Genomic DNA, 22,721 nt, shown 5'->3' on the forward strand with positions numbered 1-22,721 from the left:
ACTGTGTAGCTTCAGTGGTCCGAAATAGCAGCCATATATTTATCGCTGGTCTATTATTGTGCTACCGGCGAGCTAATTGCACCGCGTAGTAACGGTTTTACAACGTCGAGTAACTGGTAAAGGTGATGGACAACTATTAGATAAGTTTGTTTTGTTTTCCTCTAAATTGTATGTGGTAGAAATCGGAAGTCTGTTTGTTTGTGTAAAATGGCTGAACGGATTTTTGTAACTGTAGACTGAGGCTCTACTGAAAACAGAGACAATAAATAGGTAGAACATTAGAAAGATAGGCAAGAACTTATTTATTGTGCCCTGTTATCAGTAGAGACATACCCTACTTCATATCCAATACCATTCACTTTCAAAAATCCATTCAGCTAATTAACAGCAGTGACAGACATAGGCTATTAAAAAAATCGCACTGCCCCAGTAAGTACATAATCTACAGCAAAAACTTGTAGGAATACATTTGTTTGGTCACCAATCCATTGCAGTACCACAGACTTGGTGATAGATAGTCCAAAAATAGCTTCATCACGTACCTACCTACCTAAAATAAAAGATAGAACTGAACTTAAACCTCCTTTGTTACAACGCTTCGATTGGTGAACTTTTTAATCGATATAAAATGCAATAACAAAGGTGTAATTTATTCGGACACGCACCCACGGCACCGGAGGAGTTTCGTCCAAATTTATGTAATCTGGTGACCTTGGCGTCACCCCTACAAACCGGCTGCACAGGGTTGCCGGTGTAAACAACAAGTTAACGAAAAAACTAAAAATGCTAAGTAAGCTAACTGTTTTGTTTCAAATTGAGATAACGACGTGACTTGGTCGTTTCGAAGCATTTAAAAAACCTTTTAAGACAATTTGTTTGTAGGTAAGGTCATGGTAAAATGACCATTTAACTTTTTTATTTACAAAAAAAGGTACTTACCTACCTAATAGCTGGATAACTACCGACATGTTTTTCTACCTGATCCTACTGTAGAGAATCAATCTTAGGTCGTTTTAGTCCATGGTTTAAAAAAAATAAACTGCCCTAGGAATTTGTAATGAAGCAGCTGTGCAGAAATGAACAGTAAAACAAATTGGAAAATAAATTGTGGTTACAGTTTAGCAGCTACTTGGTAAGTTGGTACATAAAATATAATGTAAAGTAGGTGAATTAAGTCATCGTCTTCTTGCCCTCTCTGGCTTGCCAACTCGGCACAGCACTGTCTTTTCTTTAATTTATTATACATGTTCCTACACAACAGTATTTCATAAAATGCATAAATATAGGAATCATAGATCTATTTTAATATTATTGGCAGCCCTAAATACCTATCCACCCTCGCAATAATGCAACGTCCAACCCCTACCCCATTGCCCTTGCCCCTAGATTACAGACTACACACCAAATCTATATACATATCATACAATCAATCTATATTTTAACGTTAATTGCTAAAATAAACAGCTGCCTTTGTTATGTTATCAAGGTAGGCACGATGCAAAAATAAAAACTTATAAAAAGGTATAGAACTCTGGTAAGTAACTTACATTGTGTCAAGTGTATTTTTCTTAGACTGATGATTTTATTAATATTAAACCAAAAATATACATTGACCACTACATGATTGCAGAGTAATATTTTTACAAAAGATAACGATAAACTTTTCATAACTAATTTAATTTTTTGTTCATTAATCTTAATATTGGTTACAATGCCACCTAGTGGTAAATAGCAAAACTACTTGCTCACCGTACGGTGTGTGTGTTGAAATATTGCAACATTTACTGATACACTGAGCAGCGCCATCTATTAGTCAGTAGCGAATTAAATTTCTAACAAGTTTTCACCCTCCGAGGCCTCTTGTACGAACTGAATACCATCTGAATACATTCAAGATATTGACACCTCCCTAGAATAAAAATATTCCTTGACTGACTCTGCATATCCGACATAGTCTTTTTATTAAACAATGAAAGTCGCTGCAACCAGCTACATACATTGAGGATGAGGAATCATAACGTCTACATACATGCAATAAATGATATGATATGATATGATACATTACTTTGCTCTGATATCGTTTAGCTGCGATTGCGCAATGATTGTTAGTTACTTAAATCAGGACATAATACTTTTTTTCTAAAGTTGCAAAATGTTATTGCAAACCTAGTGGCTAATAAAAGTGTGGAACTGATTGTTTTCTCAAATTGATTCAAAGATCAACCCTGTATTCCAGTCATTAATCTGCAGATAATCTGTGCTCGCAAGAGAAAACGGAGAAAACCAAGGATAACAAAAATATTGTTTATCTGTATCATTACGGTTCAATGTTACCATAAGCCATTGAAACTAAATCATCGCATAACTAATTAAAAACTAGAGCATTTTGTTATTTAAGGACTTAAAACTCTTTGTTTTATCATAATTGTGCAACAGTAAACACATTATATTACTTCTTTCAAACACAATTCAAAATTCAACTTCAAATGCCCTCTTGCACAATATTTTCTGTCTCAACTATAATATAAAATGGCAACATAAGTTGTCTATGGTATCACTTTTATTTGACGGCTGCCTGCCACATCCGGCCCTCGGACGAAAGGGTCCTTCATAGAGTATAGTAAATAGATTGGGAATAGAGAACCCACTTCGATTTTTTTCTGCAACCTTCAAACGATTTTTGAAGCGCCATCTGGTATCGTCTGCCGAAACAAATTGTTTATGTGTGCGTACATCCCATTTCACACACATGTATACATCAGTATTGTCTACAGGTTATTCGTCATCTCGACAGACTAAACTCACCATTAAAGTGTCGAGTTGGTGAAACTCGAAATTTGTACATTTATCATGTCGTCAACTCGCCACTCAAGATTTTCATTCGTGTCCAGTTAGTGAAACTTAGATTTTATCACTTTTATGTTTTCGCCAACTGGATACATTGTGTCACAAACATCATCGGCCACTGAACGTCCATTTTGCAAACGTTTGAAACGCGAAAAGTTGATTCCCAAACTTGGCGAAAACATAAAAGTGATAAAATCTAAGTTTCACTAACTGGACACGAATTAAAATCTTGACGTGGCGAGTTGACGACATGATAAATGTACAAATTTTGAGTTTCACCAACTCGACACATTCGTGGTGAGTTTAGTGTGTCGAGATGACGAATAACCGTCTATAGATATTCTAGGGAATTTGTTCATACGTACGTACTTACAAAATATAGCCACAGAATGTAGAAAATAGTTATTTATTGAAATATGGAAATACAACACAGATTACTACAACTCAACAGAACAACGTTATGTAGGAACATTTAGAAAGTACTTAGTAGGCGACCTGGAATTAAATAAAAATCATATTTACTTATGTTTATGTTTATTGTAATAAATTTGTGCTGAAAGTTTAGTTTCATCATCCTCATCACGATATTGGATTTTACCTGATAAAATTCGATTAATTGAGCGGCACCAACTATATACCAAAATATTTATTGTAATGTTTTCAAAAACATTTCTTAATTCTATCTTGTGGATATCGCAGGTGAAAGGATAATCCACAAATATGTCTAAAAACATTTTTATCTTTTCTTTTAATTTAGTTTTGGCACATTCTTTTTCAAAATTTCTACTACAATATTTTGTATGTCTTTAAAACTTTTTCCGCCACTATATTGGGATACAACAGACAATGTTTTCCTTTTGTATATTCTTTTGCCCTTATATAACTATTTGATTTTAATTGACTGTCGCCAGTTAGTTCAGTTTTGCAGTGCCTGCATGATTTAGCAACTTTTTTAAAACATTTAGCCAGCACCCACCCACATACATAATTGGCCTGACCAGCATCAGCAGGCTCAGAATTTAAATTTATAAAAGGCACCTCAATTTCGTCATTTTCTTCTTGCTGAAATGGTAGAACCTCATTACTGGGAACATTAGAAGTGTTTTCTAAAAGTTTGTCTTCCAAAAAGAAACTCAATGTCTGAAGACAATCATTGTCATCATTTTCACAGTTAGCGTTAAGTGAATGGGGTGAGTTATAATTATTTAAAAGAAGTGATTTATAGGCACCTTCAAAGCTAATTGTGTTGGGTGCCGTATTCCTCACCCCAAAACTTCTAATGTTCCCAAAAATTTTCCAGTGGGTCCTGGTTAAAGTTTCTGGTCATCATTGTATCAAATAAATATTTTTGGGATAATATTTTCCACAACTGTTGCATGCCCTCAATAGTACGTATAAAATTTTTTATTGAAGGTACCGAACTCGTTTCAATTAATCTTATTTTATTTTCCTTTTCTTTTTTAACTTTAATAAATTTTATTGATTTTAATACCTTTTTGGCATTTTCCCATAATTCATGATGAGGAGAATTGTTTCTAACACCACATTTATACATTTTTCCATGTATCATATTAAATGAGCTTGAATTTAAGGAATCAAATAAATTGTCCATCATTTTGGTAAATGTAATTACTTGGCGGCACTCATTAGATAAATCGCCCCTAGCAGATAAATGTTCTGCAGCTGTAGCAACACTGCGGCTAAAAATTTGGGTTGCGTGTTTGACCTTCATTTTTTTTATTTTCTCCACATAAATATGTTCATCAGTTAGTTTCTGACATATTTTTAATTCACCATGTAATTTGTCCGCTTCATAAATTTTCTGGTAATATTCCCATTTTATCGTCTTTTCAACCTTTTCTTCGAAGTCGAAATATTTTAAGTCCTTCGTAAGTAAATTGTTTCTTACCCCTTTCAATAAATGAGGGACATCAAATAATGGGATAATTTTAGATTTCCCTACTTCCATTACATCATGTCTCCATTCCTTATTTTCTTTTATGAATTTTATTCTACTATCTTCAATAATTTCATTCACTACACTGACATTTACTGTGCTTTGGTCGCACACTGTGCACAAAATATTAAGCCCTGTACCCTGAACATATTTAATGACTTTTATAGTCAAGGCTTTTAATTCTGCTTTGTTAACAGAATTTGTAAAAAAGTATGCAACAGGCTGTTTAAATTTTTTCTTTAATCCTTTGACCATGTAAACTAAAACATGGTCAGCAATTTTTTTACTACGCCAAGCGAATCCCTTTAATTTATCCTTAGATCCGTCGTAATGGATCTGCGGCGATATTGACATCTCGTCAAAATAAGACAGCAGAGGCGATCTTCTGGACTTAATTCCTTCACAGTCTTTCTCATTTTTATGAATAAAAACTTATTTAGCCCCGACTCTATTTCAATTTTCGCAAGAAGCCTTTTTAATGATTTTATAGAGGGCAATGTAAAGTATTTATATAAAAGAGTATAACTCTTGGGACTCTTTTTGTACATGGAGAGAGACAAAACTTTTTCCTTTAAAGTAAACCTCCCCCACGAGCTCTCTTGTGAGTTTGGGTGTACTGCATGTTTGTGAATATTTTTGCTGCAGTTGTCATATTTCTCGTTATTTTTTTTAAACAATTTGTATTGCTAATTTTATCAACGCTGGCTAATCTTTCTTTCAAACTACTACTCCGTTTACGTAACCGAATAATTTCGGTTTTTAAATTCTTCATTTGGAATCTTGAAATCTTTAATTCATTCTCCAGCGATGAAGTTGATTTCAGTTTTTCTGCAAAAAAAAAAAAACTTTTACTTTACTACTTTCCACACCCAGATAAAAAGTAGCCTATGTATAAACATTTTTTTTGGATATCTTATGGTATAAACTACATTGGCACTTACTTTTGTCTCCTTTAAGTTTCCGTCTTTGTTGTATACCATGTTTACTGCAATAATTATGTTCTGCTGCTATAACACACGCATTGGGAGGTGCAGCTGAAAATAAAATAATAATAATTCACCATTGTCATTGTAAACATCAAAATTACTAGTGTGAGTTACATGAGGATTATTAACCTAAATTGTCATTACAATAAATCAAGTTGAAGTGTGTTTGTAATGACTACACAACAGTTACATATTACTTAATGCAGTAATTAATTATGGTAGCTAGTTAAACATAATTTGAGAATGTAGGTAGCCAAGCGTTTACATACCAGTGATTATTTGCTTTGATGTAGAAGGCAGATCCCATATATTATGTTCAGGCATAGGAAGTTCAGTTGGTATATGTGGAGTTGCAGGAGGCATATGAGCATCTTGTGATGGAGCACCTGGAAATAGTAAAAACAAGTCTAAGATCCCACTAAACAACAACCTTCACCGAGTTGGTTAAGGGGTGAATGAACAGTATTTTATATCCAATTAAATATTACTATACTGCAAACAGGTGGCCTTAAAGGTATCTATGAAAAAATGAAATTTAAAAGCGTCGCCCCACCCAGAATACAAAGGGGGCGGGATTCTCCATCGCGATTAGCTCCGGTACCCGCCTGGGGTATTATTACTCTATTTCGTAGTCGCATTAAATTATATTAGGAGCAATGTTTTAAAACTTAAGAAAAAGAAAAGTTAAGAGGTGAAAGAGAGAAGGTGACTGCAGAGTACATATTTTAAAGTAATAAGATATATATTTTATCAGACACTGAAGAGAAGGTAAAGGGAAAGGGAAGGTTAGTTGGGAAGTTGGGACCGTTAGTTGGAAAGGGTTAGCCGAGGTGTTATGACTATATTTTCTGATGGTACCTCATGTTTACCAATTGGCACAGGGTCGTCTAGTTCTTACTGACTTCTTTAAGCGTTCATGCCTTCCCCCATCACGTCAAGGTGGCCCCATGGGGGGGGGGATTATTATTATAAAAAAAATGCAGTATTTAATTATGGCAGCTAGTTAAACATAATTTGAGAATGTAGGTAGCCAAGCATTTACGTACCAGTGACTATTTGCTTTGATGTAGAAGGCAGATTCCATATATTATGTTCAGGCATAGGAAGTTCAGTTGGTATATGTGGAGTTGCAGGAGGCATATGAGCATCTTGTGATGGAGCACCTGGAAATAGTAAAACAAGTCTAAGATCCCACTAAACAACAACCTTCACCGAGTTGGTTAAGGGGTGAATGAACTGCATTTTATATCCAATTAAATATTAATATACTGCAAACAGGTGGCCTAAAAGATTTCAGTTCAGTTTAATTGTGAATAATTAAGAATTTTGTTTTCTTAATGGCAATTTTAACTCAGTAGGTGGCATTGCGATCTAGTTCAAGAATAAAGATCTAAATCTTACCCTGAAGATGGAGAGTAGGAACAGCTATGTTATTTAAACGGTTGTTGCGATTCTTAAACTTGTCTGCAAAATGTATGTCACAGATGACTCGCTTTCTGTAAAATTTGATATCATCTGCAGTCTCCAGTTTTCCACCAACTATATTAACCCAGGCTTTGAATAACTCAGGATTCTTTTCTGGGTGTGGAAATTGATGTTGTGTCACACCTGAAAATAAATTACAAAAATATGAAGTTTGTATGCTGATATTGTATAGTGTATGTATGAATGAATACCTATTACCTATGTATGTGTGCGCGTGTCTATCTATGTATGTCTATCTTATTAAATCATGTATCATTTCATATGGGATTCAGTAATAAATGGTTACTCGTAAGGAACTGTGTTTCTCTAAACGCCCAACCTTATAATTGACTGAGTTGGTATCTCCCGTGATGACAAGTTTATCCGGATGACTAGGAGCTTTCAGGAGCACGATTCTGGGGCCCGATTCTGTTAAGTTAATAATGTCAAAATTGAATAGAAATTGCATCGCAACAGCTTTTTTAACCATATCGGGCATTCTGTTACTAATATAAGACCAATCGTATTCCAACGACATTCGATTGGTTTGCGATTGGTCTGCCATTTTGGTCTATATTACCATAATATTCTTAGTCTATATTGCCATATTATCGTAAATCATTTGCAGACAAAATGATTCATTATTGAATGACAGAAAGGATAAAACGTTTATTTCAAAGAAAAATTGCGCAGAATCCTGCCCTGCTAATTTTACTTTAGCGACATGCGATTCACATCCGACTGAGATCCAATCACGACTCAATTACGATTGAAGCGTATGTGGCATTCCACTATTTTTCTTTTAAATAAACGTGTTTATCCTTTTCTGTGATTCAATAATGAATCATATTGTCTGCAAACGATTTACGATTGCAATATGGCAATATCATCATCCTCCGAGCCTTTTCCCAACTATGTTGGGGTCGGCTTCCAGTCTAACCGATTCGAATTATTCCCAACTAGCGACCCGCCCCGGCTTCGCACGGGTAACAGTATTTCTCCATTATTTAATAGATGTTATTATACATAAAACCTTCTCATGAGTTACTCTATCTATTAAAAAACCGCATCAAAATCCGTTGCGTAGTTTTAAAGATTTGAGCGTTCATAGGGACATACAACATGACACATGACAGAAAAAGCGACTTTGTTTTATACTATGTAGTAATAGTCCCTCTAGCTGTCCTGGGAATTGTCTTCCAGTTATCACGGGTGACAATTGTGCCGACTGTTCCCTTTGAAAACTGACTAGAGGGGACAAATCAGGTCACGGGGTGACATTTGCTACGGTTCCTTCTTCCTTCCAAAGAAAAAAAATGTAATTACCATAGATTTCAGGTTTTTATTTATTATGCTACATAGAATCTTCCAAAGAAAAAAATGTAATTATCATAGATTTCAGGTTTTATTTCTTATAACAAACAACATTGTGTTTCCTTTAATAGGTACATCACATATTATTAATTTCTATTAACACCAATCGTTTTCTTAATTTTATTTAATTTAACAAGATTACAAACTGTGTTACAAATAAGCATGCGACTAATAAGCACTTTTAACTTAACCATTAGTGATTATCTGTGATTAGTATTAATTAAAGTTATCTGTGATTGTGCCTATTATAGGAAACATAATGTTGTTTTGTTTTTATAGTAGTATTAACTACTATAAAAAATCGATTTTGTAAGCCTGTTGACATTGTGTTAGTTAAAATAATAATATATATATTTTTTTATGTGATTCTATGTAACATAATAAATAAAAAACCTGAAATCTATGGTAATTACATTTTTTTTTCTTAGGAAGGAAGAAGGAACCGTAGCAAATGTCACCCCCCCGGTGACAACTGAGAAATAGACTTCCCATTTGTCCCCTCTAGTCAGTTTTCAAAGGGAACAGTCGGCACAAATTGTCACCCGGTGATAACTGGGAAGACAATTCCGGCTGTCACCCCGAGGACAGCGCTAGAGGGGACTATTGGGAATAATTCCCGGATTCAGCTGAGTACCAGTGCTGTACAAGGAGCGACTGCCTATCTGACCTCCTCAACCCAGCTACCCGGGCAACCCGATACCCCTTGGTTAGACTGGTGTCAGACTTACTGGCTTCTGACTACCCGTAACGACTGCCAAGGATGTTAAATGATAGCCGGGACCTACAGTTTAACGTGCCATCCGAAACACAGTCATTGGTTTCTAAGATATACTTAGAAAGTACATACAAACTTAGAAAAGTTGCATGGGTACTTGCCTGACCTGGAATCGAACCCACGCCCTCATACTTGTGAGGTTGGCTCTTTACCCACTAGGCCACCACGACTTTGAGGCAATATGGCAATATAGACTAAGAATAATATGGTAATATGTACCTATAAACCAAAACGGCAGACCAATAGCAACCAATCGAATGTCGTTGGAATACGATTGGTCTTATAAATATTAGTAGCAGAATGCCCGAAATGGTTAAAACTGATATTGCGATTTAATTTCTATTCAATTTTGATATTAATAACTTAATGATACTATTAACAGAATCGGGCCCTAGGTACTATGAACTTGATAAAGAAAGCACTTACCCGGGTTGTGTGAACATCCCAATTCGCACCGCCTCGGCATGATTATATGCACTCAAACAAGCGTCTCTAATCGCTAATAACACAATAACAGTGTCTATTTCACAAATATCACAAAAAAGGCGTCTTTATCGCAAATAATACTAAACACTAATGGCGTCTTTTCGCAAGTTATGTGAAACAATGAAACAGAGGAGCACAGCTCAACTCACTCACTAATTCACCGAAAACACAGCGGATGAGTAAAACTCAAATCAACGCAAGTCAACAGCAGAAAACACTTAAATGGACGAAAACTTAACACACAAATTGTATGTACTGTACTCGCCATTAAAATTCAAATTCTAACTTCAGCATTGGCAGTTGGCACGGTTTATTGCCAACCAAAAAAATAATTATAGAAAAATAATTTATGTATATAAAATAGTGTACAGATTTAATAAAAATAATTGATAGATTTCCTACGTAATACTAATATATAAAATAATTTTTAGATTTCAATAATTTTAGTGATATTTTATGGAAGTTAATTTTTGATTAAAGAGCCATCTATTATCACTTGAAGATATTAAATACTTTAGGAAGAGGATTGCAGATGGCGCTTTTCTAAATTTTTTACCGAAATCTAGTCAAGTACGGCAGTGACCAGCCCCTGGGGTCCTTTTTCAAGCGTACGCCATTGCTGGCGTATGGTAGTTTATTTTATTGAACGAAAAATCTAAAACCATCCAATATGGTGAGTATTTAACTTCATAATTAAGTGCGGAAAAGTGTTCCTGTGTATCTGTGCTACAGTTTCGCGTTTATATTTTACGGCTTTCGAGTTTAAACTGATATAAAATTTAACATTCTTCACGACGGTCGTCTTTGTGATCGGATGACGTTTCCAAGTGTTGCGGTGATTGATCGTTGTCGGTGTAGAATCGCTAAAGTTCAGCTTGGATAGCTTAAGTCTAGGACAATACGGGAGCTGCAGTAACAGATACAGTTTTAAAAATGAAACGTGCGTGTACGAAGTGTTCCATCTGTGTTGTGATGTTGGGTATGTTGACGAGGTGTTTTCTGGTTTGCGCAGGTGAATTTCACCGTAGACGAGATCCGTTCGATGATGGACAAGAAGCGGAACATCCGCAACATGTCCGTCATCGCCCACGTCGACCACGGCAAGTCCACCCTGACGGACTCGCTGGTCTCCAAAGCCGGTATCATCGCGGGAGCCCGCGCCGGTGAGACCCGCTTCACGGACACGCGCAAGGACGAGCAGGACAGATGCATCACCATCAAGTCTACGTGAGTACAGCGTCACCACATGGTTTAATTGACAGCTTACTGTTTGCCTGACAATGCCGGCGCTGAGTCGGCAACTGTGTACCCTTGAACTTGATTCTAGAGGTCTCGAATGTCTATCTTACATTTTGAGGTTATGTACGAATAGCTATGTCATTTGCTGAACTTTAAGTAGTTGGGCTTGTCTATTGACTTAGAAAAAGTATGTTAGCTACTTGCAGCTACATGAAAAGTAATTGCATTGATTCCTTTGTCATAATTGTTATGATAACATGTGGTATTTACATGTCAGTTCATCAGTCAGCTGTTCTTATGTTTATACAAACCCACATAGAATTGAAATAAGTGAACACTAAAATATGCACAGTAATGCATTTCATGTCAAAAACAGCTTTAAAATTTTGTTTTGTCATGATTTCACAATATGACCTAAGAGTGGTGCAAAATGTTGATCAACTTGGTACACAATATTTTACATTCATAATAATATTTACATGATGATTGTTCTTACCATTTGAAACTGAATATCACTGAAGATCTTCAGAACGGCCATCTGAGTTACCCAACATATAAAAATTACACAATAGATGCAACTATGCACCTTTGTTATGCTGATATTATCTTCACAGTGCTATCTCCATGTTCTTCGAGCTGGAAGAGAAAGACATGGTCTTCATCACCAACGCTGACCAGCGTGAGAAGGGAGAGAAGGGTTTCTTGATTAACCTGATCGACTCACCTGGACACGTTGACTTCTCGTCGGAAGTGACTGCCGCGCTCCGTGTAACTGACGGTGCCCTCGTGGTTGTAGATTGTGTCTCTGGTAAGTTATTCTTTATATTGTTTTCCAAGAATAGTGTAATTTAGCTACAGCCAACAGCTGGTTGCATGCTCTTAGATCAGAAAGAAAGTAACAGGTATACATAATGGCCTACAGCATTACTTTCATTTGTAAATTAAAAAAGATTTTTCATATTTTTTATTGTAATGTAAAACTTATGCAATTGGCATATTGCATAACCTGTTTCAATTGTAGGATATGAGGGAGATAAAACCCTTGCAAGAACAAAGTTGCATTCAATAATTGCCAATTATTAATTAGCACACAGCATAATTACATTGTTTGTACTTACATTGTCATTGCTTGACATTAAACTTTTACCCATATCAGTCCCAGATAAGACTTATGGCAGATAATGAAAACAATTTCACAAAATCTGATCACATTCTGCCCAATCATTCTGATTTTCTTTATATTCAAGACAAAGAAAGTAGCACATACTCTTTGCTATTTCAGATTTCTTGGAAAATTGTGCAATTTTTTCTGAAAATATTGCTAAGTTCCCAAGCAATGTAAATTGGGTTCCAAATGAACTACAGACCTATTTAAAATGGCCACAATGTTATTGAAACTTAATTTCCCTAGGTGTGTGCGTACAAACCGAGACTGTACTGCGTCAGGCTATTGCCGAGCGCATCAAGCCTATTCTGTTCATGAACAAGATGGACCGCGCTCTACTCGAGCTGCAGTTGGAGGCTGAGGAGCTCTACCAGACCTTCCAGCGTATCGTTGAAAACGTCAACGTCATCATCGCCACCTACAATGACGATGGCGGTCCCATGGGTGAGTAGTAGATAAATCATCAAATATTTTTATTTTCAGGCTCATAGACATATACCTTAAAGACTAACAAACATATTATATTATTAAAACATTGTTAGTATATACTTATTAACACAAATCTGTTACTAAAGTATTCCATTACATATGAACTTTTTACTCAAAAAAGACTGACATGACATTAGACTAAAAGTGAATGGATAATGGAATGCATTATCCTTTCACTTCAGGTTTAAAACTTTGAAGTGGTTGTACTTTCTAATAAAATTATGTTTTATTCTCTTTTTATATTGGCTGTAGAAATTACTAGGGAAGCTTAAATATTAGGGCAGGCAATTGCCATAACTTAGCCAGTTTACAAAACTAGGTTTAATTAACTGCACAAACTTTATTTCAAAACTTAAAGCGTCTGACTCCTTGTTGCCTAGAAACTGCATATTCCTTTTACTAAAACTTTAAAGTTCCCTTCATAAATAACACGTGCCCTCCGCGTCGGCCACGTGACGTCTGTCCCTACTCGTGAGTGGGGGTGAAACGTGACGCAGCTCGCCCACCACCTGCCCACGCTTTGTTCCCTTAGGCTAGTGACGTCATGTTGAATTTGCTGGAAACTTTTCAATCATTAGTGCTGCTTTATGTTAACCTTTGAAAATGTATGTGAATATAAACTTTTGCAACAACATTTCACTGTTATTCTGTAATGTAATTCCAATATTCAAGAAAATAAAGCTGTATTGTTTAGGCACCCTTGCTTGCCGTGGTCTTTTATTAACGGATGCTTTTTGGTGTTGCGAGTCTGCGTCCATTGGGTCTTTTAAAAATTGCCTATATCTTAAAAGTCTAGAGAACTGAAATGCGAAACTATGAACGATAAAAGTAAAGTTTGAATACAAAAATGTAATCGTCATGTTATCACGATGCCAACGTGTTTGTAACGTGTAAATCGCGCGATCCGCATTGATAATCGCTCCAAGGTCGACTCTTTGTGTTCCCATTCAATAATATTGTGTAATTCTCACATCCAATCCGGCCTTTCGAGTTTATACGTAAACACTTCGTTATTTCAGAAATATCTTGGCAAAGAATAGGAAACATTTGACATTTTTATTGAATTAGTTTATCTCAGAGATGTTTTAATCCCTTTTTTCGTTATTTGTATTTTGATTACCGGATAAAAACTTAGATTCAGTCAGTCAGTCAGAAAATGATAAGCTTTTTATTCACCTAGGAAATAAACTCCTCTCCGCCCTCATTTCGTTTATAAAAACCGAAAGCAATAAAAAAAATATTGCACTTCCATTTGTAGTCCAATACGTTTTTTAACTCTACAACCTCGCGAGTAATGATAGTAGTTCTACAGCTCGTAGCGGTTCAATATTACGATGTAACGAGGATTGTAATGCACAAAGAATATAGTTAGGTTTTACGAATAAAAGTCATGTTCTACAGAATTCCGAAGTTCACTAACAATATTAACGTCTGTTTTTCCTAAAATTCAACGAAAAATTCATAGAAAACAGTTGATTTAAGAAAACTAACGTTTATGTTGTCGGTGATTTTGGGCTTTAGAATGCTAGGGATCTAAGTACCGTCCCATTGATACTGGGTAAAGTGTTTTATGCTATACACCAGCGGCAGACCGGGACGGATATTATTTCTCAACTTGGATTGGTGAATTGTCACTGTTGGCTTTTTACAACGGTTGTTGGGAGACATTACAATTTACGCAATCTTCCGACGTGTTACGGCTGAATAAGATAAATAAACATTATTTACACAGAATTATTGACGTCTTTGAAACACCGGAGGCACTCATATTTGTTATTTCTCATATACTTCATTTATGGCACAAAAATCATAAAAGTGACTCATGAAATCTACAGGGAACGCAAAAACATTGCCCGACTTTACAAAATGTTTCGATCAATTTCCTATTCTTTCACTTCAAAAACATATCACTGTCACACACAATTCTTCACGTTATATTTCGGCAAAATATCCAATGTTCGTTCCGTTTAACCAGGTGAGGTTCGCGTGGACCCCAGCAAGGGTTCCGTGGGTTTCGGTTCCGGTCTCCACGGCTGGGCCTTCACCCTCAAGCAGTTCGCTGAAATGTACGCCGACAAGTTCAAGATCGACCTTGTCAAGCTTATGAACAGGTATGTGGGATCTTTGAACTTTTTTTACCATAATTGTATTTTATTTGTCTTCAAGGTTACTATATACATTGAAATGCCATTTCTTTTTCAAGGAAGCAATTTTTGCTCAATAGGTATCGTATTTTAAGATTTAGGATGTAAAAAGTGGAAATGTTAGTTGTAGTGTTTCTTTTTGCTCAGTTCTTTCCTGACCAGCCAGCCAGTTTTTTCGTAACAAGGTGTAGCTAGGAATGAAATGTGTCCGTAAAACAAATGTTTAATTTCATATATTATCAGATGTAAATAGTTTGCTTATCATGTAAAAATAAGTTTCAAATGTCGTAACAGTTTGTTCAGCAAGATAAAATCGGTAAACATTTTCAGGTTATGTTTGCACACGTGGTTGCTCGTGTACAAATGATGAGTTAGGGTAAATATGCCAAATGTCGGCCCCCTTAGCGATTTTCTGACTGCGGTTCGCTATAGCACCATCAGTTTCCAACGAAAGATAGTTTCTGATGCGGTTTTGGATAGTTTGATTAATCTATTTCATGTTTAAAGGCATAAGATTGATATTTCTACGAAAAGAAAAAAGTAATAAGGCTTAGATGCGTCGAGAACAGAAAAACCCTAAAGTCGGCCATTCACGGCCCAAGGTCGGTCGCGTTTTTTCCAAATGTCGGCCGAGTATAGGGTGTTTCAAATTAAGGCAGTGACAAATATTAGTAACATGATTTATTTTGGCAGATGAATTCTGCCAAAATAAATCTATATGCCAATTAATAAAATACTAAGTATACATTTGTAATTGTTTAGTAGTAAAATATTTTTTTGTTTCCCCTAAACAAAAAAAGTCGTATTCTCGACCAACCATTTATATTTTTAAGCTTATAAGATCGGTTTAATATATAGCAAGTCCCAAACCATAAAGCTACCATAAACATGCCTACAATACATTTAAACTTAACTTCTTTACAATATAATAAATAAATAATTTCATTTTGAGAAAATGAAAAAAAAATATAAAAGTATTTTTTCATCAGCCTGTATAGTGGCGCTCGAGTTCGAAGCTGGTCGACATTACGATCGTGGTCGATATTTCTAATGTCGGCCCCTATTTCTTGTACCTTATTTTTCGAGATTCGACTAATATCACCCCGGCCGTTATTTGGCTATTAAACGTAAAATAGATCTATTTGCCTATAAGCTTTGCAAATTCTCTTGTTAAGCCAACGGAATTAGTACAATAGGAATTTATAAAATAGACTGCATTTACTTTAAGTCGGCCACGGCCGAGAATCCGGTTTTAAGTCAAAACTGTTGTCCTAATGGCAGCCTCCTATTTTTCCTTGAAAAATATACGCAAAACGCTGAAAAAACTATCTTAAAATATAGTAAAAATAACCCATTAGTGATAATAAAGCTTAAAACAAAAATAAATAAATGTTTTATCGTTCTAATATCAATCCCCAAAATGTGAGTTTTCACTTCGAGTAAGCTACTTTACACGCGAATTTGATGTTTGAACGGCGCAATCGCTACTGACGCTCAGTATGAGAAGAGTAAGTGACAGAATCGGATAGTAACGATTTGTACGTATAGAGTATAAACCAAGGTTGCAATTCGAGGAGCAAAACTGACACTTAATTACCTTTTGAATGAATGCAAGCTGAAAATGTACAGACGGCCGAAGTTTGGGGGGAGGCCGACATTTGGCGTATTTACCCTATATCCGAAAATAGCTTACGAACGTTGAGATCCCTTCGAATAAGATACCTACGCAATTCTTTGAACACACGTTATTTTCTTAATAGCTTTCCAAATTACATATTTGTGCTTTCTCGAACTTTCTACGGCGAAGCTCCAATGCAGCATTGCAGATGCAAGTAATGACGTGTCGCGCATTGATTCGTGCACCCGCGACCTCGCCGCCACGGACTAAACAAGGCTATGCCCGTCGAACCTTATGCCGTTGATTTAGAACTCAGTTTACATTGCCGTGTAAAGATAATTGTACCTACCGATGGCCGTCAAACGTAGCTTCCCAAGGCTCGGACCATGCTATTAGCTTGATGAAACTTTTTTGTAGTTATTCGAAACATAAACTTATGTTCGTACGCCAATTTATTCAAGAACATTAAGAATGTTTGGATATGGCTTGGGTATTTCTTTCGTAGTTTTTGATTGATATGTTCCACTTCCCAAAAAGGAGAAGGTTCTCAGGTTTTACTAGAAGATATCGTACTTTTAGGTGGATATTCGTCCCATTGATACTGGGTAAAGTGTTTCATGCTATACACCAGCGGCAGACCGGGACGAATATTATTTCTCAACTTGGAATGGTGAATTGTCACTGTTGGCTATTTACAACAGTTGTTGAGATACATTTAATTGTATACGGAGCGAATTCGGCGTGGGGACTTGTAAAAAATGGGATTTAAAAGTAGCAAACCTGTTTGTGACTTCTATTGCAGGGTAGTTTTAAATTACATGTAGTTTATTTCAGAACAAATTCATAGGTAGGGTTTTTGAAGTAAACATATTCCTAAAGGGGTTATCATATGCTCTAAGCTTATTGCCTCTTGATTCTAAGAACATTATTTGTCATTGACTAGGCTTTGGGGAGAGAACTTCTTCAACGCCAAGACCAAGAAGTGGGCTAAACAGAAGGACAATGACAACAAGCGTTCGTTCTGCATGTACGTGTTGGACCCCATCTACAAGGTGTTCGACGCCATCATGAACTTCAAGAAGGAGGAGATCGACGGTCTCCTCACCAAGATCGGAGTCACCATCAAGCACGAGGATGCTGACAAGGACGGCAAAGCCCTGCTCAAGGTAAGAATTTCACATGATTAATTGTCATGGATTGCAATATTATTGTTATTAAAATAACTAGCTTCCGCCCACGGCTTCGTCTGTTTGGTGTGTTAATAAAAAGTAGCTTATGTGATAATCTAGGGCCTAGGGTATCACCTATCTACATACATGAATCAATCCAGCCGTTTTTACGTGAAAGAACAAACATACATTCCACACAAACTTTCACATTTGTGATATTAGTAGGATGTTTCTACTAAAATAATAGATTTGTTTATCAGAATAAAATTTAATTAGGTAGACTTAGATTGAATTTTGAGTTCTATTTTGTTTCTGAAGAAGTTTCAGTCCCAAGTGTTGCCAGTTACTTACGATAAGCATCTGGGTGTCAAAGTGGACTTACAGTATAATTCATACCGGAATTGGTTGTGAGTTTCCATAGCCCGCGACCCCATAAATGTATGAGATATTCTACTCTAAAAACTTAATTAACTTTTTTTATTATTTGTTATAAATATGTAGGTAACTAATTATTTTGTATTGTTCAGGTGGTGATGCGTAGCTGGCTGCCCGCCGGTGAAGCTCTGCTTCAGATGATTGCCATCCACCTGCCGTCCCCCGTGGTGGCCCAGAAGTACCGTATGGAGATGTTGTACGAGGGACCCCATGACGATGAGGCCGCTCTCGGTATCAAGGTCAGTTCACTTGTATAAATTTTGCCAGTAGTACAACTGTATTTTTTTTTGTAACATAAATAGAGAAACCCCCTCCTTTTTTTTAAAGTCTGTTAAAAATGCTGCATTATGTCCATCTATTTAAGACTGCAGCGAAGTTTTAATTTTTTCAGAAACTAACAAAGTTAGGTTATATTCACTCTCCTTAACAAAATTATTTTTCATAAATGTCTTTATTTGCCCTACAGAGCTGTGACCCCGAAGCACCCCTGATGATGTACGTGAGCAAGATGGTGCCGACCTCTGACAAGGGTCGTTTCTACGCTTTCGGCCGTGTGTTCTCCGGCAAGGTCGTCACCGGACAGAAGGCCCGCATCATGGGACCCAACTTCCAGCCCGGCAAGAAAGAGGTATGAAGCTTATGCAGTCTAGAAGTAAATGTTGATGATTTTTAGGTTTTGCTTAATCATGATAGTTGTGATGAAACAGCAGGTGAAGTCAATAAAACTAGGGTTATATGTTTTTTTAACTTTTATAATATTGAAAAACGTCATATTAATTGTTATCTGTTTGTGTAGGATCTGTACGAGAAGACCATCCAGCGTACCATCCTCATGATGGGTCGTTACGTGGAGGCCATCGAGGATGTCCCCTGCGGTAACATCTGTGGTCTGGTCGGAGTTGACCAGTTCCTCGTCAAGACCGGAACCATCACCACCTTCAAGAACGCACACAACATGAAGGTAAACTAGCCACTACTTTTTTCCTAGACTAAATTTTTAATTCAAGAATTTTACGTCTAAAATAAATAACTATACGATTTTAGTAGAGAAAGCACGTAAAACATCGCGAAAGTATATAGTAATGTCAAGAAGCAAGTCAAGATTTGAGAGAAAAAGTTGAATTTTCAAGAATATTAACTAAACCACACAATATCTTCACCAGGTCATGAAATTCAGTGTGTCGCCCGTCGTGCGTGTAGCCGTCGAGCCCAAGAACCCCGCCGACCTGCCCAAGCTGGTCGAGGGTCTGAAGCGTCTGGCCAAGTCAGACCCTATGGTGCAGTGCATCAACGAGGAGTCTGGCGAGCACATCGTCGCCGGCGCCGGAGAGCTCCATCTTGAGATCTGTCTTAAGGTATGTCACCCCAAATCAAAGGGTTTTATTTCATGTAGACTTATTACAGGTGCTTACGAATTGTCAACAGCTAGGAGTATAGTTCCAAGGAGTGGGTCTTATGGAGAAGACACTCTTTTCAAAACAGAAGTTTTTAAAATTTTTGAACCAGTAGACCAGTCCCAAGTGTTGCCAGTTACTTACGATAAGCATCTGGGTGTCAAAGTGGACTTACATTATAATTCGTACCGGAATTGGTTGTTAGTTTCCATAGCCTGCGACCCCATAAATGTATGAGACATTTTTTTTATACTAAAGGCGGTTTCTTGTGTTCGTAAGAACTTTTGCCGCAATAGCATAAAAACTAGTCAATAAATATATGTGTTGGTAAGTTGGTTAGTTTCAAAATCGATGTTTTTGCCTGAAAACATTAAACATATCAATTAATTGTGATTTGAAAAATTTCCTGGAAATTAGCCTGTAAGATCTCCTATTCATCACATACATATTTGTATTAACAGGACTTGGAGGAGGACCACGCTTGCATTCCAATCAAGAAATCCGACCCCGTGGTGTCGTACCGTGAGACTGTCAGCGAGGAGTCAGACCAGATGTGTCTGTCCAAGTCGCCCAACAAGCACAACCGTCTCTTCATGAAGGCCCAGCCCATGCCTGAGGGACTTCCTGAGGACATCGACGATGTAAGCAATACTTTTCTACCTACTTTAAAATGATATTTCTTGATTAAATATACCTTCCGGCACCCCGTGCCGCGCCGTAGCGAGTCGGTCGCTAGTCGGCCGCTTCGCGCTGACGGCTGCGGCGTGCTAACGAAGCAGAGCATACATAACCCGCGTCTAAACGCTGCACAGGACCGCTATCCTTATGTCCCGGGACTGTATGCAACGGCGCGGGATAAACATTCTTACTAACCTTATATTCGACAGTTATCGGTTTCTCGTGGTAAGTTACACTAAAACATTGTTATTTCGTTGTACAGGGTAAGGTGAACCCTCGTGATGACTTCAAGACCCGTGCCCGTTACTTGACCGACAAGTACGAATACGACGTGACTGAAGCCCGTAAGATCTGGTGCTTCGGTCCCGAGGGCACCGGCCCCAACATCATGGTGGACTGCTCCAAGGGAGTGCAGTACCTCAACGAGATCAAGGACTCCGTGGTCGCTGGCTTCCAGTGGGCCGCCAAGGAGGGAGTCATGGCGGAGGAGAACCTGCGTGGAGTGCGCTTCAACATCTACGATGTCACGCTACATACTGATGCTATCCACAGGTAATACTTTCAGCTCTAAGTAAGGGATCATTTGTGTTTATTTATCTCGAACAATTTTTCGTCAGTTAACAGAACCACGAAAAACAAGATATTTTATCGTATTTCTTATTTTTTTTCCTTGAGGCAGTTGAAAGACTCTTTGCTAACGTTGTTGTTTCGTACAGGGGTGGCGGTCAAATCATTCCAACGACCAGGAGATGTCTGTACGCGTGTCTGCTGACCGCTCAGCCGCGTCTCATGGAGCCTGTCTACCTCTGCGAGATTCAGGTACGTCACGCTTGTCAGCATGGACTTGTAGTGTGATTGTAAGCTGTCTCAAACAGTTTTGTATTGCTAAGTTTAGTAATGAGCACGCATATTGCGATTAGATTTAATTAAACATTTATTAATACAAAACTGCATTGGGAGGCTACAATGTAACGTGATTATTTATTGTGTTATTATGTCTATATAAATGTGATAGCAACAAGCTATCTAGCACATTATCAGCTGTGAATGTTCCCAGCATGACCCCACGTTTTTCCTGAGCGGGCTAGCATGCAACGATAGTTCCGCCTTTCCGAGACGTGGCAGATCAACAGTTCTTTGTTTTGGCATCGTCACCCGACATACACCTTGCCTGAATAGGGGAACTAACACTCCAAACAAAATTATAACAACCCTACTATATTGGAATATCCACAAATTCGACAATAAAAAAAAAATATCCATGTGGCTCCGAAAATGCTTTCCTTAAGCATCTGCATTCTAGATAGAATGTTATGGCATGTTAATTAAAATAGACCAAATAGGAGTCAAAGCTTAGTATTCCATATTTATATGTGTACCAGGAAATTGTTCAGTAACTTTACACCAATAAATAATGTTTTGATATTTATAAACTTATTCAGTTATGTTTACGAGGACTCAATATTAACAAAACTCTTGTGTTGCCTGATGACAGTGCCCTGAAGTGGCCGTGGGAGGTATCTACGGTGTGCTGAACAGACGGCGTGGTCACGTGTTCGAGGAGTCGCAAGTCGCCGGTACGCCCATGTTCGTGGTGAAGGCGTACCTGCCCGTCAACGAGTCCTTCGGCTTCACCGCCGACCTGCGCTCCAACACCGGCGGACAGGCCTTCCCGCAGTGCGTGTTCGACCACTGGCAGATCCTGCCCGGAGACCCGTGCGAGCCCGGCTCCAAGCCCTACGTTGTCGTGCAGGTTCGTTATCAACATGTTCACTCACAGGCCTCATCTGTCATTGTTAAAAAAAGCCTGAACTTTGTAATATACCTTCCGGCACCCCGTGCCGCGCCGTAGCGAGTCGGTCGCTGGTCGGCCGCTTCGCGCTGACGGCTGCGGCGTGCTAACGAAGCAGACTAAACATAACCCGCGTCTAAACGCTGCATAGGACCTCTATCCTTATGTCCTGGGACTGCATGCTACGGCGCGGGAGATACATTTTAGTTTCAATATTTTATTTATGTACTAAGTATGAAAACCAAAGTCTAACGGGTGTCTTTCTATCTTTGCAGGAGACAAGGAAAAGGAAAGGACTTAAGGAGGGTCTGCCTGACTTAAGTCAATACTTGGACAAATTGTAAACGTCGTAGCTAATGCAATCCATACTGTAATATATGTAACATTATTGAGAGCGCCTCACGCACTATACAACTTTACGTTCTAACATTATGAATAATTTTAATTTTTAACATAAACGGAATGTATCGCCTCAATTAAGTTAAGTGTTAAGCACGACGCTGGTCGGACCGTTTGTTACTGGGTGGCACCGTGTTGCTGTCACCATGAGATACTAAATAAACTATTGAAAATATCACAGTCTGTTTGATATGAATCGCTATGATGTCGGGAACCATGATTCATTACTTGTACTGTAATTAATTTTTAAATTATAATTTTTCTATTGTAAACAACCCTAGTGTTTTTATTTGGCTGAAACAGTCACTTT

At 37.5% G+C, this 22,721-nt stretch overlaps 2 protein-coding genes across 3 annotated transcripts; one reads left to right on the forward strand and one right to left on the reverse strand.

Moving 5' to 3' along the window:
• Window positions 1–2,544: 2,544 nt before the first annotated feature.
• Window positions 2,545–22,589, forward strand: LOC110381292 (translation elongation factor 2). The gene is made up of 16 exons (XM_021341591.3): window positions 2,545–2,601; window positions 10,482–10,562; window positions 10,902–11,116; window positions 11,743–11,936; window positions 12,540–12,737; window positions 14,758–14,893; window positions 17,488–17,710; window positions 18,241–18,387; window positions 18,615–18,776; window positions 18,945–19,109; window positions 19,312–19,503; window positions 20,004–20,183; window positions 20,483–20,772; window positions 20,937–21,039; window positions 21,716–21,973; window positions 22,288–22,589. The coding sequence occupies exons 2-16, from the start codon at window positions 10,560–10,562 to the stop codon at window positions 22,354–22,356; spliced, it is 2,535 nt and encodes an 844-aa protein (XP_021197266.1). The 5' UTR covers window positions 2,545–2,601; window positions 10,482–10,559; the 3' UTR covers window positions 22,357–22,589.
• LOC135117841 (uncharacterized) lies at window positions 3,238–10,485 on the reverse strand. 2 transcript variants are annotated; one of them, XM_064038158.1, is made up of 6 exons: window positions 9,830–10,485; window positions 7,192–7,398; window positions 6,837–6,953; window positions 6,060–6,176; window positions 5,746–5,838; window positions 3,238–5,632 (listed from the first exon to the last, which is right to left on the reverse strand). In XM_064038158.1, the coding sequence occupies exons 1-6, from the start codon at window positions 9,867–9,869 to the stop codon at window positions 5,376–5,378; spliced, it is 831 nt and encodes a 276-aa protein (XP_063894228.1). In that variant the 5' UTR covers window positions 9,870–10,485; the 3' UTR covers window positions 3,238–5,375. The 2 variants fall into 2 exon arrangements, 1 of the variants encoding a protein (XP_063894228.1); XR_010277205.1 differs by lacking the exons at window positions 3,238–5,632; window positions 9,830–10,485 and adding an exon at window positions 7,474–7,855 and having other exon boundaries at window positions 5,746–6,176.
• Window positions 22,590–22,721: the final 132 nt, after the last annotated feature.

The sequence above is a fragment of the Helicoverpa armigera genome, chromosome 15 (genome assembly GCF_030705265.1).
Source record: "Helicoverpa armigera isolate CAAS_96S chromosome 15, ASM3070526v1, whole genome shotgun sequence".
NCBI lineage: Eukaryota > Metazoa > Arthropoda > Insecta > Lepidoptera > Noctuidae > Helicoverpa > Helicoverpa armigera.

Coding starts and splice junctions, on each gene's coding strand:
- LOC110381292 (XM_021341591.3), top strand. Junction 20,773..20,936: donor CATACTGATGCTATCCACAG/GTAATACTTTCA, acceptor TGTTTCGTACAG/GGGTGGCGGTCAAATCATTC. Junction 21,040..21,715: donor TCTACCTCTGCGAGATTCAG/GTACGTCACGCT, acceptor GCCTGATGACAG/TGCCCTGAAGTGGCCGTGGG.
- LOC135117841 (XM_064038158.1), bottom strand. CDS start 9,869: ATGCCGAGGCGGTGCGAATTGGGATGTTCACACAACCCGG. Junction 7,399..9,829: donor GGGATGTTCACACAACCCGG/GTAAGTGCTTTC, acceptor ATTTATTTTCAG/GTGTGACACAACATCAATTT. Junction 5,839..6,059: donor ATCAAAGCAAATAATCACTG/GTATGTAAACGC, acceptor TTTTATTTTCAG/CTGCACCTCCCAATGCGTGT.